At 28.6% G+C, this 18537-nt stretch overlaps 2 protein-coding genes across 3 annotated transcripts; one reads left to right on the top strand and one right to left on the bottom strand.

Annotated features, from left to right (window-relative positions):
* Positions 1-1569: 1569 nt before the first annotated feature.
* LOC112689599 lies at positions 1570-2097 on the top strand. The gene has a single exon (XM_025563382.1). The coding sequence runs from the start codon at positions 1570-1572 to the stop codon at positions 2095-2097; it is 528 nt and encodes a 175-aa protein (XP_025419167.1).
* A 12355-nt stretch (positions 2098-14452) lies between these two features.
* LOC112689606 (cap-specific mRNA (nucleoside-2'-O-)-methyltransferase 2-like) lies at positions 14453-18502 on the bottom strand. 2 transcript variants are annotated; one of them, XM_025563389.1, is made up of 3 exons: positions 18361-18502; positions 17625-17674; positions 14453-16679 (listed from the first exon to the last, which is right to left on the bottom strand). In XM_025563389.1, the coding sequence occupies exon 3, from the start codon at positions 16561-16563 to the stop codon at positions 14518-14520; it is 2046 nt and encodes a 681-aa protein (XP_025419174.1). In that variant the 5' UTR covers positions 16564-16679; positions 17625-17674; positions 18361-18502; the 3' UTR covers positions 14453-14517. The 2 variants fall into 2 exon arrangements, with proteins under 2 accessions (XP_025419174.1, XP_025419173.1); XM_025563388.1 differs by lacking the exon at positions 17625-17674.
* Positions 18503-18537: the final 35 nt, after the last annotated feature.

Genomic DNA, 18537 nt, shown 5'->3' with positions numbered 1-18537 from the left:
TATTCGGAATTCTATTTAATGTAGACAATGATAAACATAAAAATATAAACATTATCTCTTTTTGATGGAATTCTTTAATTCTTTATACTCGTTTCATGATTCACTAGATTAAAATAACGGTGTAAAAATATCAAGTATCCAATACCAATAGTTGTATATTATATATGTATTTTATTTAAAGTTTATATGATCAGAGCAATACATTTACTTTTTTTTTAAGTGTTCGCCTACAAATAAAAATATATTCTATTGCTAAAAGCAATGATATAAGTTTATTTTTTATGTTAAACACTTTCTACGTTTAAGAAACAATGACCAATTGGATGTATACAACAAAATGTGACTTAAACATAGGCGTAGCCAAACTTCGTGTTCAAGGTATGCAAGAAACAAGCTATGTACAAAAGTGAATTTATAAAGCAAAATAGCAGTTTTCAAAAAATTAGAATATAAATTTTTATTTCCGTAGGCATTCAGGGTATGCAGTTGCATATCCTGCGGCCCCCTTGGCTACGTCTATGGGCTTAAACGAAATAGTGACGTGCAAGAATTTTCCAAATTTTTATTAAAGTTAATGTTCATTTCTTCTCGCTCAATGACAATGCTCATCCTTGTATAAATAATTTACTCGCCAATTTAAAAATATGTTTCTAATATGTTAACTGAAAATATTGTAGTTTCCACCCACAGAGATTTATAAAAGACGTATGACAGAGTTCCGAGAGAATTTTAAATTTAGCATTAATGAGAAATGAAGTCCGAAAAATATGAATATATATTTGATTCAAGATATATGTGAAGGTTCAAAAACTTGTGTAAAGAGTTTGTGTGAAATAACAAAAGATTTTAACGTAGGAGTTGGTGTGCATCAGGGGCAGGGCCGTTCCAAAAGGGGGTTTTGGGGGAATGTCTCCCCCCCCCCCCCCAACGAAAACACCAGTCGGCAATCGGACTTGTTTCATTATAGTCTAAAAGGACCTAATTTTATTTACGGAAAACAAATATTACATTTTTCCTTAATACAGTGTATACACGAATAACATTTATATAACTACTTACTATACGAGTAAAATATAAAATATTATTATATATATATATATATCTGTATATATAAAAATTTCGTGTCACGATGTATGTTCGCGATAATCTCCGAAACTACTGGACCGATTTTGATGAAATTTTTTACACCGTGTGTAATTTGGTCCAACTTAAAAGATAGGATAGTTTTTATTTCAATTTTGAAAAAAACGTTTCCCGAAACCCTTTACCAATGATACTATTACGGATATCAATGGTTATCCATTGTATCGCCGCAGAGACCCTGAGCATGGTGGTCACACATTTACAATGCGAAAGCCGAATTCTATAAATGAAGTTGAAATTGATAATCGGTGGGTAGTTCCGTACTCGCCATTGCTGTCAAAAGCGTATAAGGCTCATATTAATGTCGAGTTTTGCAGTTCCGTCAAATCCATTAAGTACATTTGTAAATATGTTAACAAAGGTAGTGATTTGGCCGTATTTGAAATACAAGATATAAACAAAAATGACGAAATAGCAAGATATTAAATGGGTAGATATATAAGCAGCAGCGAAGCTATCTGGCGTATTTTCAGTTTTCCCATACATGAAAGAGAACCTTCTGTCCAGCATCTTGCAGTACATTTTGAAAACAGTCAACGAGTATATTTTACCGAAGAAAATATTTTCCAAAGAGCATTTGAGACACCGAAAACGACACTAACTGAATTCTTTACATTATGTCAAAAATCTGATGTATTCGACCAATTTACAAAAACATTATTATATACCGATGTTCCACGCTATTTTACATGGAATAAAATAGGGGAAAAGTGGGAGTCCCGTAAGCAAGGAAAATCACATCCATCGATCCCAGGCATATTTAAAGTTAAGACATTGGGACGACTTTACACTGTACATTCTAAACAACGTGAATGCTTCTTTTTGCGTTTATTGCTGGTGAATATTCCCGGACCAACATCTTTCGAATATTTGCGAACAGTGAACGATCGAGTGTTCAATACATATCAAGATGCTTGTTGTGAGTTGCAACTACTGGACGCAGATAATCATTGAGACTTGATACTTGCTGATGCAGCATTGACATCTACACCGAATAATATTCGTCAACTATTTGCAATAATTTTGACAACATGTTTTCCAACACAATCATCGACTCTGTGGGAAAAATATAAGAATTATATGACTGAAGACATACTGCATCGAATTAGACGAACAAATCAATGTCCAAATTTAGATTTCACACCAGAGATGTATAGTGAAGCATTAGTGTTGATCGAAGATTTATGTATTTTAATTTCAAATTTGCCACTTAGTCATTATGGAATGTCATCACCTGATCGCCCGGTTAGGTACTTTTAATAATAGATCGGATAAGTGGAGATTAACCCTTGAAGGAAAGAATTATTATATATTATATATATTTATATTGAGAATTAGTAGAAATAAAATAGAGTATATAGAGTATAACTTTGGAGGAAAATATCAAGAATTTGAGGGTATAAGGAGACCATTGATAATAAGTGGTAATGTTATAGGTGAAGTCAAGAACTTTAAATATTTAGGATAATTTGTACTGAAGGACGGGAGTTTTGGCATGGTTGTAAAACATAGGATTAAGTGCGTTTAACGAAATTGAGAGAAGCGTTGGGCATTTTATGCAATAATAGAATTCCAATGAAACTGAAAGGTATATTTTACAGGAGTTTAGTGAAACCAACTATGCTATTAGGTTCAGAGTGTTAGGCTCTTGATGGGAGAATATAACAGAATATGAGTCATGAGGAAATGAAAATGATTAGATGGATGAGTGAAGTAACAAGAAAAGATGGAATAAGGAACGAATATGTGAGAGATAGTATTGGTGAAGCGTCTATAGTGGACAAAATGAGAGAAAATAGACTGAGATGGTTTGGGCATGTTAACATAAGACGAGAGGAAACAATGCAGTAAGAGTTATGAAAATTAACGTTGAAAGGAAAAGATCAAAAGGAAGACCAAAAAAGAAATGGTTGGGAACGATTGAGAATGATATGAGAGCCAAAGGTGTATGCATAGGGGATGTAGAATGTCATGACGAGTGGAGGTTTTGGACAACGGTGGCCGAAACCAAATATTTAGGTGAAAGGCGAAGGAGAAGAAGATTGTTATTTCCACCCATCACTATCCACCCAACTAAACGAGACCTCATCTCAAACTTATCAACTCACCATTTTTTTAATATTTCCTATACCATGGAAACGTTAAAAAGACATACATAAAGATAAACACAACTAACCACTGCACTATTAACAATTATGGTACGCAAGATTGTTGAAATGTTGAAAATAATTCGATGTTAATTAGTTTTTTCATAAATTCGTCCAAGCCTAACACAAAAACAAGAATAATGAATAATAAAACATTAAAAATCATTAATGCTAATATGTGTGATCTTTTAACACCTACAGTAACTTCAGGCGCGGATCCAGGGGGAGGGTCATGGAGGTCACAACCCCCCCCAGAAAAACATCAAGATTAGATCCTTTGTGTTTATTTAAAAATCAAAATATGCATAAAATGCGTTTTTAATTTTTTTCAATTAGATTTTTTCTTGCAATAAAAATATTATACAACATATATTTATATACATTTAAACTACATCACCACTTGTTCATAAAATCATAATTTCCATCCAACTTCTAAGAATATTAATAGTGATTATAAACTTATTGATAGACTATAATATTGTTGGCAAAGAAATATAAATATTATAGTAAATCTGCGGAAATTTTTGAATGTCCTACCTTCGACGGAAAGGTAACTTATCTTAGATAAGATTACTGTCAATTCGTTGGCTGGTATCGAATTGGTTTCCGTTTAACTACGCATATTTTCCTTTTCAATTTTACAGGCTTAAGATTGTCAACTTTAAAGTAGGCTTGGTTAATATGCGTTAATGTATGTTAAAAAAAAAATGATAAAAATGTAAAATTTTAAATCCTTGATTTGGAAGTCAACTAGTCATCACTTAGGTGTACGAAATACAAATAATAAAATATAATAAATACATTTTAAAACCACTGATTTGCAAATTTGAAGCTAACTTTCTTTATATATTAAATTCTCGTAATCTTCTCATTAATGTACTCAGTCGTACAATTTGCCAAGTATTTGTTATTTATTTCCTGTTTGCTAGTAATTTGCTAGTATCTAGTAATCAATATTAAATCTATTATATTTCTATACTCTATCTTGTCACCTAACCTGTACACAAACGGGAACCAATTCGGCTATACCTAATAAAATACCTTTTTCAAACGGGAACCAATTCGGTTACTTTCAATCCGTTACCTGTATGTTTATATAATATTATACCATATACTTGCTATGGCACCGCTAATCGCTAATTTAGGTTCTTATAACTTGTTAAAAAATACTATACATGCGATCATTCTCTACTCTCAGGCGTTTTAAGGATTATGGCTTCGTTTAAACATGGGAAAGGAACGTTTTCTTCAATATTCACAAGAATATACACATAAATGTTGATAATATTATTTCTAAATTTGGAAAAATAAAACAAAGAAGATTAAACTTTGTTATTTAATTTTAAAAATTAACAATTTCATATATTCATAACATTCTAATTTGAATTGATAATTTACTTTTATTGTTTTGTAATTGTGTATTATCTTGTTGTACTTTCGAAAAAATGACCTCCCCTCCCTAATTCGAGTTCTAGATCCTAGCCTGAGTAACTTGGAGTTGAAATAAGTTGAAAGGTCAAGCTTAAGTAATTTATTACCCTCCGAGAATTGACCGCTTTTCAGTAGTTTTTTCTTACCAGTCCCAAAGACTAATAAAGTTCTAACACATAACTCGTCTGCATAGTTCAAATGATGATACCACATTTAAAATTTCCACATATGATATCTATTACAGTATTTTAAAATATTTTTTATGCAAATGTGAACTTGCATACTTTCAAAGAAAAAAGAAAGATTCCTACGCTGAATTTTCATTTATTGACATTTACAGAAAAATATTGTATTTCGAAACATGAAATTAATGAATATAAGTATCTCACAATATTTTTGAATACACGAAAATGCAAATTTATAATTAAAAAATAGTTGATGCTCGTTCCAGTACTCGATTTAAGTGGAATTCGAATGATCTAATTAACATGAAACGACAACGACGGCTAAAAATGATAGAATTCCTGAGCGAATATAATATAATATGTATATTGTATATTAAATTTTGCACAAAAAATTCTACACATTAATACATACAAAAAAAAGGCAACGTAATGTTACATTTGGAAATTAGTAGTATTTTTCCTCGCTCATCATGTAGAAAATTGAAATATTTTCATAGGTATCGATTCGTGACTATGATGTAATGTTTCAATATTAATTATTTCTTCCTAATAATTTAATTCGTTAACTTTCTACATTTTTTTTTTTTTTTGGAAAAACACTAAATAATCACTTTAAAAAATTAGTAATTCAGTTACATCACCCCTATGTCATTTGATTATGGTTGGAAAAATTTTCTACCTTCAATTATTATATAAAGAACAGTATATTAATTTATGCAATGTCAATAAATGTACTTTCAGGATTTTTTTTTTTTTTTTTTTAGGGCGAATATAAGTTCCTACACGAAAGTAGCAAATACAAAAAATACACACGTTAGTTCCTACACGATAGAAAAAGGTACATATATAAGTTCCTATACAGTAAAAACCAGGTACGTATGTTAATTCCTACACGGGGCAGTAAAAGGTAAAATTTAAAATTATTTAAAACTAACAGTTGTTTGCCTTTTTCACTCAAGATGAATGATACATTCTCGCTCATTGTGACTGATATATACGAATAAGTTCGGACACAGGGATGATTCGAACAATACTAACAATACTTTTAAGCTAGATGTACATTTTACGGTGTATGATTATAACCACGATTAAAGATAAAATATTAAAGATCTTATTTTTAATCGTGATTATAACAAATTATAATATTATCAAACCAAAATCAAGTTCTGTATCATTTTTATCTGTAGGAAATGAAAAGTCGTAGGTACCTAATAATAGGATATTTTATTTTTCCAACGTCGAGTCGGGATACTATTATTAGCCTGTAGCTTGTTGTATTTTCCTGTAATTTCGTATACGTTTTTCAGATATTCAAATATACTATACTCTATATACATACTACACTATAAAAATATTTTCAAGCTCTACTTATATTGAATTTATTGATTTCTAATTTCGATAATTGTATTTTTTTAACTTACCTATGTTATTTAATTATTTGTGAATATTTATTTTAACTGTTTGATTATATTTTAATCAAAATTAATACAATAACCCTAAATAAAAATGATAAATATTTCTATTTCTAAATGTCGTTAATATTTTTGATAATAATAATTTTCATAATAAAATTGAGCGTTAAGTTGTGTATAACATATGATTATTAAAGGACATATACGAATCATTAGATACTCAATAAACTAATAGAATTTGTTTACCACTTATAATATTTATCATATAATGTAAATAAATTAAATAAAAATAAATGTCAATAGTTATTTCACATTATGTGTAATTTTTGACAGTCTGATGGAAATAAATTGTAAAATAAATATGATGTTGTTAAACAAGACTTTATAAGACTAGAAACTACCTAAATTTACTATATTGGGTAAATAGTAAATATTTTAAGATTTCAAATTGAATGATATTTATGTATTGTAGTGTATTTTTAAAACGATACCATGAAAGTAAAATTCAACGCCATAATAATGTGAAAGAAAGACTGGTTTTCGCACATATATAGTATTTTATCAACAATACATTTTCAAAAACTGTTGAAGAGACTTAGTGCAGAACTTATAATGTGCGTGTACCTATCACGAAATAGTTACTATGTTAGATAAAATAAATAAAATGATATATAGGTTTTCATAGCATTCGACAATAAAATAACAAATGATTATCCAAAAAACTTTCAACAGTATATTATTATCGCATTGCAGGTGTAAATGAGTACAATAGTGCTCTAAATTAGGTACGTACTGAATCAAACGAGACGAAACGAACCAAAATTCCATCAATCCCATTGCTGTTAGTTTCAATGACCCCTCCCCCTCCTAAAAAAAAAAAAAATACCGCGTTACCTACTCGTTCAATGAAAAAAAATGTAATGGAAAAAAATGGGGAATGTGCAATTGATGAAATTAACGTTACTTATATATACGAGCATATGGAAGAAACGTAAAACGTAAAATGTATACTGCGTGCACAGAGATGAAAATCTAACGTTGAATTACGTACCCATATAAATGTCAAGTTCGAAGGTTGTCCTCGATCGGTTAAATGAAAAAAAAAATGTTGCTACATAAATTATACACAAGCAAATTTGTTTTTTATTTTCAATATAAGTAGGTACTTGTTTTGTTTTGCTGTACACACAAAGGGTCCGCATAAGTTGAGTGTCAAAAGAAAAAAAAACGATGGCTGATCGATGGTATCTTGCAAACAATGACTATGTATATTCCAGATTGTTAATACATTACATAATTTGTGCCAAAATAAAAATTTCCAATATGCCTTTGCACAATGTATAACACAATGGGCCAACACAAACGAACCGGATCTGAGCTCCTGTTCATCCATGTAATTTTTGAACATTTTTTTTTTTTTCACTTTATTCGGATTTGAATAACAAATATACTCGTATTTAATCAACTCTCTGTATTATTCCGCTTAGATTATTTATATAACTATCTAACATTTGAGTATGTATCTATTCTGCTGTCTCCCTTCTCCGTGACTATACTGCATCCTAGTCCTCGCAAACAATATTTGAAACGCAATTTTTTTTACATATTGATATACACCACGTGCGTCTCACGCTCTATGCAACATTATATGATCGACCATCCTAACCTCCACGTTGTACATTAGCAACATTAATACATAACTTACTGACTTCCTTTATAACTGTAAGTATTGAACAATTATTTTCTCGAGAGAAAGAGAGAGTTTAATGTCTCGAAAATGTAGTGTTTTGAAGTGTACACTAAATTCATTTACTTTGTAAATATTCCTCTATAATAATACATCTACAACTATTTTACCAAGATTGTATTGAAGGGATATAAAAAAAGTAATAGAATCCATTGCCAGAACTTATTATCTTGTATGTTATTGACTATTATTATATATTTATTCTTGTAATGAAATTTGTTCAATTCGATATTGTATTTATATTTTACTCCTACTTTTATGGTAAAATTTATCCAACATCATTTATTGATACTTCATATCACTCCTCAAAAATAAGTCACAAAATCACCATTGATTATTAATACTCTGTCTGGTACAGTCTACCATGTCAAGAATAATAATCTTCATTAGTAATTATTTATAGTTAAACTAATTAACCCAACTAACGTTGTTTTATCATATAAATTATTTCAATTATTTCTAAAGAATATTTTGCTATAAAAAAATAACCAATTTAATATAGGCATGTAAGGATGTGGATAAGGATAAGGATGTAAGGAAGAGGTATGGAGTACTGTAAACGGTGACGAAATATAAAAATGAAAAACATCAAACATTTATTTTTTTAATAATTTATTCAAATTAATCCATTAAAATTATATACATCACTAATTATGACAATATTAGTAAAAAACAATATGTATCCCTTAATGCAACAGAGTGTACAATATTTTTTGCTATCCCATCTTTTACCAACACAAACTGGATGGTTCGAGAGCACGTCACGTATAATTGTCCGTGTGAAAAATATGATGTGCTCAAATCTAAGCCACAGACAGACATTGTTTGGCCTTGAGACTTATTGATAGTCATTGCAAATGACAATCTAATTGGAAATTGAAGGCATTTAAATTGTATTGGCACATCTATGGGTATAATAGGGATTCTCAGTAATAATATATTTTCACCTCAGAATTTGCTATTTAAAATGATGGCTTCGATAACATATTTCATTAATTTTTTAACGACTTATCGCGTGCCGTTGTACAACCGTGGTGGGTCAAATTACGAATCAAAATAACTGGAAATCAAGCTTTCAATTGTAAATTATGCAGTGGCATGCCTGGTAAACATAGGCGTGCACACGGGGTATGCAGGGTATGCCGCTGCATAGTCTGCGGCTTCATGTGAGGGGCCCATATTTATTATTACGTTAAGAAACTTTAATTTAATTACCGCCACAGGAAATTTAAATCAATTAAAGCTTGATAGTAATGATATTTCAATGTTGAAGGAAAAATTTAATTTGAATACTACATTTGAGTCTGAAATTAAGCTCATTACAAATATGTCTGATAGAACTTCTATTAGAGGGTCATCAACTAAAATAATTGTAGTATGGCTGAATTGGTTATCAGAAAACGACCGGAAAACAATATTTTCAAACTTCAATAAAGCTTTAACACAATTTGCAACAATATCTGTGACAAGCTGCTCGTGTGAGAGGGACATTTCCAAATTGTCTATTGTAAAGTCTAAATTTAGAAACACTATGTTACAAGAACGTCTTGATTCACTGATGTTAATATTTATCGAGCAAAAGATGGCATCAGAAATGAATATTGAAGATGTAATAGATGAATTCAAAGCATGTGTGCCGATAAAAAGAAGACTTGAACTTTAGATTTTAAGTACTCTCCATAAAATAACAACATTACAAATATGTTAAAATTATTCAAAAGCATTCAATATAGTACATACTTGATCTTAAATAAATAATAAATTTTTTTTTAATAAATATAAATCAAATTTCAAACTACTTATTTCTACAGTGCATTGTTTAATATTCTACTGTAAAACTATGTGTGATTTTAGATTCTAAGGGAAGTAAAGAAGCTAAGTAGTATATATGCAAAAACTTAGATTGTGACTTGAATCTTATATGCGTTAAAAAAAAATGCAAATACATTAAGGGAAGATTAGAAAATTTATTTGTGAGGGGCCTTATATTTCTTATTGCATAACCTGCGAATAAAGTCTGCGCATGCCTATGCTGGTAAATCCAATGAGTTTAAAAACTCTGTTGGATAATTTACAGCTTCAGTAGCATCGTAAACTGTATCAATAGATTTATATGACACCAAGTCTCCTGGTAACAATTGTAGTATCTTGAAATTCAATTCGTTGACGTCCACATTATACATTTTTTGCTACTAAAATTGCTCTTTCTGCCTGCCACTCATGATTTGTGTATTGACTGTGTACATTGGGAAATATCTGGTCAATGAGAGCATCTTGCGAATAAATGATTGTGCAGAAATCGGTCGGTAATTTTATACATCCCATTTCATCTGTAGTAACTTTCCTATCTCCAATATCTAACAATTGTTTTGAGAATCTTCCGCACGCAGCTTTTTTTGATTGAATCGCAAGTATCGAAATCGTTCGCTCTCTATCTTTACATACATTTTTACCATAAATTGTTGACAAAGCTCATGACATCGTAGAATAACTTAGTCCTGATCGCGTCTAATCATCAATCGATTACATAATAATTCTTCGAACTAACATTCTTATTTGTTTTGGCACCTGTTGCGGGATCTTGTTGTTTAATATTTATGCAATACCCGTAATTTAATACCAAAAATAAAATTAATAGTTTTTTAATAGTTTTATTTAATAATTCATTTTCAATTGCGCAGTTATCTACCGGGTCAAAAATTATTAAATTAAACTATGATTTATTGAAAAATAGCACTTTTCAAACATTTTTTTTCGTAGAAACCTTCCCCTGGCAATTATGAACAATTTAAAAAAAATTGAACCAAATCGGCCCAGCTGTTCTCAATTGATGAAATGTTATACATTTTTTACTCCATTTTTATATATATATATATATATATATATATATAAGATTATATATTTTTGTTTCGAATCAATTGTTAACTTTGTAAACTTTACAAATACTTATACTAACACAAATTAAATATTTTCGGTGCAATAATACAGTAAAATTGACTAAGAACATAGAGATTTGACATAATAAAATTAAGGATATATTCAGTATTGAAAACTTGGCCTATAATCTATATTTTACTTAAAAAATATATATAAATCATTTTTTCTAAATACATTCCAATTAGCGTCACTGCTATTATCATAAAACAAAATTCTGTAGCTTGCAGGTAGTTCGTACACCTCAATTGAATATAACATAATCCAGATATTACAATTAATAAGTAATGGAGGGTATAAGGAGTCAATAATCTCATAAAAATTAAATATTATGCAATGTATAATACGTAATCTTTGAATATTTGAATATATCATAATAGCAAAATTAATTATATATTAATATATACCATTTGTAAATGAAATATACACTTAAAATATGATTACATACCTACATACATTAAATATATCCAAAGGCATTTGGCAGAATAAGCGCTACCTGAAATAATATTTAAGGTGGTTAGTTACATACATTTCTAAACCCATAATTCCATTATTTTGGAAGCCATCAACGAAGTATACAAAAAATACTTTAGGAGGTAGAGGTTATTCAGTATACAAATACCGATCTGATGTTGATCATAAGGAAATTAAAAAAAGTTTCGCTTGATTTTAAGTATAATTTCAATAATTACTAAATGAAAATATACAGTAAAATAAAATAAATAAAACACATAAAACATGTTAAAACTATTTTTCTGACAAGTATAAATTAATTTTTAAGCTGTAACAGAAATTTCAAAAATATTCGAAGAGTTTTTCAAGAGAAGGTTGATGAGTGGATTGTGGGTCCTTATTTGTTTCTAGGTGTTAATAACATAGTTATATTGATAAGAAATATCAATACATTTATTAAAACTGGATTAAAATAAATAAATAATAAATTACCTAATGAGTGGCTGAGCATGTGTAGATAAAAAATTAAAAAATTTAATAAAATGTTCACCTCTGACAATTTTCAAGTTTACCTCGTCGCTTAGCATTTTATATTCATATCAGTCTACGTATTTCACATCGTAACACATTTCTTGCATACATTCGATGGCAGAATAATTTGGTAATCTGTATAGAACGCAATTTGTAACTACAATGTATGGAAAAATAAATATTTATTATTTAAGGTTGGTGAATGAAATGATAAAACCAAAATTTAGTATTCACCATAAGATCTAACGTCCTAATTTTATATCAAACAACAGATCTACGAGTTTTTTTAGTTAGGTATACAATTTCCTTAACAATTTGAATTTCAAATTTCTACATAATAAATTTCGTATCGTAAATATTAATACATAACTAAAACATACCTATATTGAAAAAGTTAAATTTATAATTTATAAATTACTATGACTTAATAAAAATACTGAGGCGTAGATCCCGAGATCACATAAATAATATACATCTATCTATGTTTCTACAAGGGACTAGAAAGATTTGAAATGTCATTTTAAACCAAATTCACATGTATCAAATTTTGTAATGCATATTTAAGCATTTTTCTCACTCTAGATTAATTAAATGTTTTTCTCTTTATGTCAAACATATAATATTATTATCAAATTTAATATGTTTAATAAATCAATAAATTTGTATTATTGTTTACAAATTAAACAGCAAACATTGCTTCAATTTTTTTTAAAAAAAAAAATTTTAAAGACATACATAAAAGAAATTTAATTATTTAACCTATGAGAATTTATTTTCTAATAACCTACAAGACAAACAACAGTAATTTTGTTCTACATATTAAGATAAATTAAATTTAAATTTAACATAGAGGTAATTAAGCAACATTATATTAGTATATCTAGTATAATAATATTAATAATAATAATAATAATAATAATAACAATTATAAATAAAATATCCTTAAATTAATATTTTTCATGTAACCTAAAAATACAATGCACATTGTATAAACAAATATACAATTCAATATTATATTAAAGCTTAATAGATTTTATGATTAACAAACTAACAAAAAAAAATAAAAAATGTCTTGTTAATATTACAATAGAACTCAATTTTGCATGTCAAAAATTTTAATTTGCATTTCTCCAAGTACGTGGCAAATTATTATCTTATAATTTATAAAACTATATAACCTAAACTTAATCATTACACTTTACAATTCAATATTTATACTATCATGATAATTTTCAGAGAAAGACTAAATAAAGCAAAATATCTATAGCCTATATAGCCCTAAAGTTTATAAGAATGATGGTACTCCTTATATTTTATTTTAACAAAATATTAAAATTTAACTTGTAAATAAGTTAAATTTCACATCTTAAACACAGTTAAATATAATTTTTATTTTAACTATAAAAATATACTAAGAAAAGCATTATTTAATGTTTTATAAAATATATTATAAAATCTTTTATGGTATTATCCTTTCGCACAGTATACATACAACTATATATTAACATCAAACAATTTCAAAATATGCCAATTTTTTTAAGTGATTTAGGTTGTAGTGTATTCAGTCTTTTCGGTATTTTATTTTATTTTTGTAGTCTTTTATTATACAAAATTACATTTTTCATAGAAATCAAAAAAATTATCAATCTATTAATTATCATCATTATCTATTGCATAATGTTTAGCTCCCTCTATTTATTAGACATAACAATAATATAATAATATTTTTGTTAAACTATGATTGATTCATAAAAAAATATTTGAAATAAAGCAAAATACCCATTATAAATTAAACCACTATAAATAGGGCTCAGAAACAACAGAAACTGCAGCTGCATGAATGAACCAAAAATAAAACCAGTATAAAAATATATTTCATATATTGAATAGATTCAAACCAACATTTATTTTGCGTACTTTAATATGAATTGGTGTTACAGAAAAATTTAACATTTCTTTATTTTATAGAACTACAAATTTAAATCTAGTAAAAAATAATTTTTATAACCAAAATGAATTAATAATAATTTTGATACCTAGTATATATTTATAAAACAGTCTTAATAGTTCATTAAAAAAGTTTAAAAAAGTTGATAAGTTTAAAAACTCTAAATTTGCTATTCCTTTCATATTCAACTAATATTTTCCTGAATCTTAGATATATATTCTAACTATTTACATAGTTTAACTTATATGTAAAATAATTTTAACTGTAAGACATATATTTTATAAAGAGTTTTGGGTTATTTAATAATAAAAACCCGGGCTACATACAAAATAAATAAATAAATAATTAAACTTCAATAAATCTACTGTCCTACTCATAAGTTATGGTAGAATTTATAACATATTCTGAATGCATTAGCATTGGAACACAAAAATTTTAAATATTAGACAAAAAAAATTAACATTAATATAACAATAATAAATTACAGAAATATTTATATTTTTGTACAAAATAATTTTCAGAACATATAAATAAATAACATTTTTGATGTTATAAATATAGCTTCATTACAAATAAACATATAGTACTAGGAAACAGAATTTAAAAATGAAGATAAAATAGGTTCAATCTCATGTATAATACACAAGTTATTGATGGTCACTATATCTGCATAAATTTTTTGTTCTAATAGTACCCTAATTGGTACCCACGAAACTAAGGCTAAATCTTTATTAGCTGCAGGTAACAAGAAATCATTTGCTTTGCTTAACGCATTGAACCAACCTTCGTGCTTTTTATACTTTAGAAACACAAAGGCGTGACCATACTGATGGTCAGGTTTCAGCAGACCATATGTTTCAAACATACTAGCCACCGCAAAGAAACAAGCGACGGACATTTGAGTGTACAATGGAAAACCGATTAGCAGGAAGTCTTTTTTAACCTGCTGCAACGCCAAAAGCATTGCTTTCAAACAATAATATTGTTGATCGACGTTGTCCATTCGATATTGGGCACATATTTCAGTCAAATCGCAAACGGTCAGGTCAGGACGCTCGAGCTTAAACCTGTAATAAAAACTCCGAGAATCCATATCGATCGTGTTCTCGACTTGAGGAAATTTTGATAGAACACGTAATCTATAATGTAACAGTGACTCGCTGCAAAATTTAGATCCCTTAACGACAGTTACCGGTTTTCCTAGGCGAAAATATATGTCCGAAGCACGCACGCTCAGTTGTTTACTATTGCCCCAGATTATATATTGTTTACTATTGCCCCCACGGAAACACGGCATTTTCCATTCATCACATTTCACAATATCTCGATACAACGCATCTGCTTCCTGTTCCAAGTCCAAGTGACGGAGACGTATTTTTTCAGCATACGATATACCACGTCTTATACCATTGATCCGGACTTTGGACTTAAAACACCTCGTCATTAGCTCTTGATTATACCGGATTGGCCGTAATCCATACCGGATAATAAACTCTCTACACACGTACCACTGCAAAGATTCCATTTCGCAATAACGTTCTTCCTTGAACAACAAGGCGTCGATATTGCTTTCGATGGCTTGAATTTGCAAATTTGAAAAATATGTAGAACATTCGAGCAAACCTACTTGGAATTCGCATGGGATTTGGGACAGAATGAACATAGCGTTTTTCTGCTGAACATTCGAGAAGAACATCCGTATGAACGGTAAAGCTAACGTTCTGCCCAAATATCCCGTGCACACCACATAAACTTCTGAGTTACCAGGCTTGCTAGTTATCGGTTTCTTAACAACAACCGATTTAAACAAGCAACATAGCAAATACATTCTACATATTGTGTTGCACTCGAACACAGTAAACATTTTCAGCACCAGTGAACCGCCCTCCCGCAAGACATTGAGCGCTACCATAGTCTCGTAGTTGTGTAGGCGCATCACCACGTTCTCCTGTTCACCAGGATCGTCCGAGCAGTCTATGCTTCCGTCCGCAGTCACCAAACATGCGTTTCTATCGAATTTCTTCAGCACCGTGCAGAACAAATGTTCAGAATATCCCGATTGGAATATATCGCCCGTGTAGTCCGGCCCGAACTCCCAATTTTCCAACGTATTCAGTATTAATCGGTCGTCACTGACAATGTCGGGATGTCCGTTGGACTCATGATAGGGATTCAACGTCATCGCTAACCATTCTAACCGCAAACATTCATGATTTATTGCCATGTAATGGTTCAACGAAGACACAAAAGCTCCAGGAGCTTCGCACAGATGCACGGTAGAAACGATATTTCTATCGTTTATATTGTGTGGAATCAAATTCGAACCATAGGCGATTTCATAAAATTTACACCACGCCTGAGTCAAAAAATCAGGACGTATGTGATGTCTAATATGCTTTATGACTAGGCCTGCTGGATTCATTTTAGTCGTATGTGAATGCCATTGATCTAAATCAAAAAAATTCAGTTTTTGTTTGGTACTATTTAAGACAGTTTTTAAATTTTGATAATCCTCTAATTTCCATTGAGGTTTTGTAAACATATCATTATGATTTGGTAGTTCCCATCCAGTTTTCAGTGTAAACGATTTACAAAATTCTTCACCCTGTGTATACATTTTTTCGGTTGACATTTTTTTTACACGTGAAATATATACACATATATTCACTCAAACCTATAGTAATGAAGTTTTACTGTAATACAAGATAAAAGATACTACTTTTTTTCCGAAATTGTTATTCTTTTTATCTGAAATCACAGAATATTAAACAATTATTCATCAGATCATTCACTTTTATTATTAACTAATTTTATTAGTGGAAAAAAATATATAATGTTACAATTATGTTATTAATGTTATTACTAATTGCTATATGTTAATGCATTATAGCTATACAGATTCAATTTGAAAGGTTATGGAAAACTAAGCAATTTAGGACGTATCTTCATTTCACTAAAAATAAATAATAAGTCAATATTTCTCAAATTTAAAATTTTCTCTTTCTGTAATTGAATTGAAATTGTTTTAATACTATGTACCTATGCAGAACAACTCAAAATAAATTATACTCAATTTCAATAACATAAAAATCTAAGCATGCCATGATTTAAAATGTAAAAGATATTTATTTATTTATGTATAATTTAACGGGACTACCCCTTTTACAATATTGATTATGATATGAGACCAATTATAGATAGGATAAAACAAATTCATAAATTGTAATGAGGGAAAATAAAAGCAATCACATAATAATGTAAATTAACTTAAGTCAGGTGCATAGTGACATGATAATCAAAATATACCTGCACCTAAGTTAATACTGTATGTATTAACACTAAGATCAATAATTCATGAAAAATGAATCTACCAGCACATCACTAAATACTCAAATCACTAAAAAAATTTAAAACCATTCTGGACGCTGAATAAATCATTAATCTAATCATTTTAAATCATACAAGTTTTAACAAGAAAGTGCTTCGTGATCATATTTAGGTATATTAATAAAATATTTTATTCTATACATTAATAAATGTTATTTTCAGGGGTTAAAATTTAATATTAAAAAATAATAAAAAATATTTACATATCACAAAACACATTAGCTTAATTAGGGTAAAGAATGTACAAGAGCTTATTGTACCAACAACATAAAAATTATACCTACAAAATAATTAGCACTATTGTACCTTTTTAAAATATGTAGCAGTTCAACATGCATAATATAGTGATTTGTAAACTGGAACAGCAACAATAACAAATAGTTGGTTTAAAATATGTAAAAATAGTGAAATCTAATATTTTTAAATACATATATAGAAAATTTTCCAATACATTATTCTGTAGTTCATTCATACAACACCTTATAAGTTATGTACACAAATTAATACTTTTCAAATAATTTAATAGGAAATCGTGGGAAATAAAAAAATCAAATATTAATTAATTTTCTATCACATAATTATTTATTTATTTATAATTGATTTTGCTGAAATAAATAAATTAAATAAATAAATATATGCATAATATCTGTGATGAAAAATATTTATAATAAATTTAAAAATAAGTATTTATTTATACATTATTTTTTAATTAAAATAAAAAAATTTGGAAGTAATAAATGTAACAATGGTTTACACTGAGAACTTGATATTAGCCATATAAATTTAAAAAGACCAATTTCGAATTCAAAATAGAACATAAAGATAATAAACATAATTTAATTCAGACAACAGAGTACTTAATGGTTAGGAGTGCTAAAAAACTTATGGTTATATCATGTTCTAAACGCAAAGGATTACGCAAACAACGTGCATTAATTCAATAACACCATAATTCGGTTATTTAATACAGTCCAACAGTTACTTTTTACTCATAGGTAATCATTATTCAAATTTAGCAAGTTGAAAAATAAATTACATTTACCTGAAGCAATTTCCCATTGTTTACATACGCCAATTTTTAACGAATGGTACTTAGCAAACATTGTTTGACGACAGTTATAAATGTTCAAACAAAAATAAATTAATTCAGTTCATTATTTTTAAACTACGACATGCTCCGACTTGAAAAGTTAAAATATTGATAACAAATCAGATGATA

The sequence above is a fragment of the Sipha flava genome, unplaced genomic scaffold (assembly GCF_003268045.1).
Source record: "Sipha flava isolate LNK unplaced genomic scaffold, YSA_version1 45_pilon_pilon, whole genome shotgun sequence".
In the NCBI taxonomy this organism is placed as follows: domain Eukaryota; kingdom Metazoa; phylum Arthropoda; class Insecta; order Hemiptera; family Aphididae; genus Sipha; species Sipha flava.
The sequence above is the reverse complement of the archived record's forward strand: the minus strand, read 5'-3'. Positions and strand labels throughout refer to the sequence as shown.

Excerpts from the sequence above, each read along its gene's own strand:
- LOC112689606 (XM_025563389.1), bottom strand. The coding sequence starts at position 16,563 with ATGTCAACCGAAAAAATGTATACACAGGGTGAAGAATTTTGTAAATCG.
- LOC112689599 (XM_025563382.1), top strand. The coding sequence starts at position 1,570 with ATGGGTAGATATATAAGCAGCAGCGAAGCTATCTGGCGTATTTTCAGT.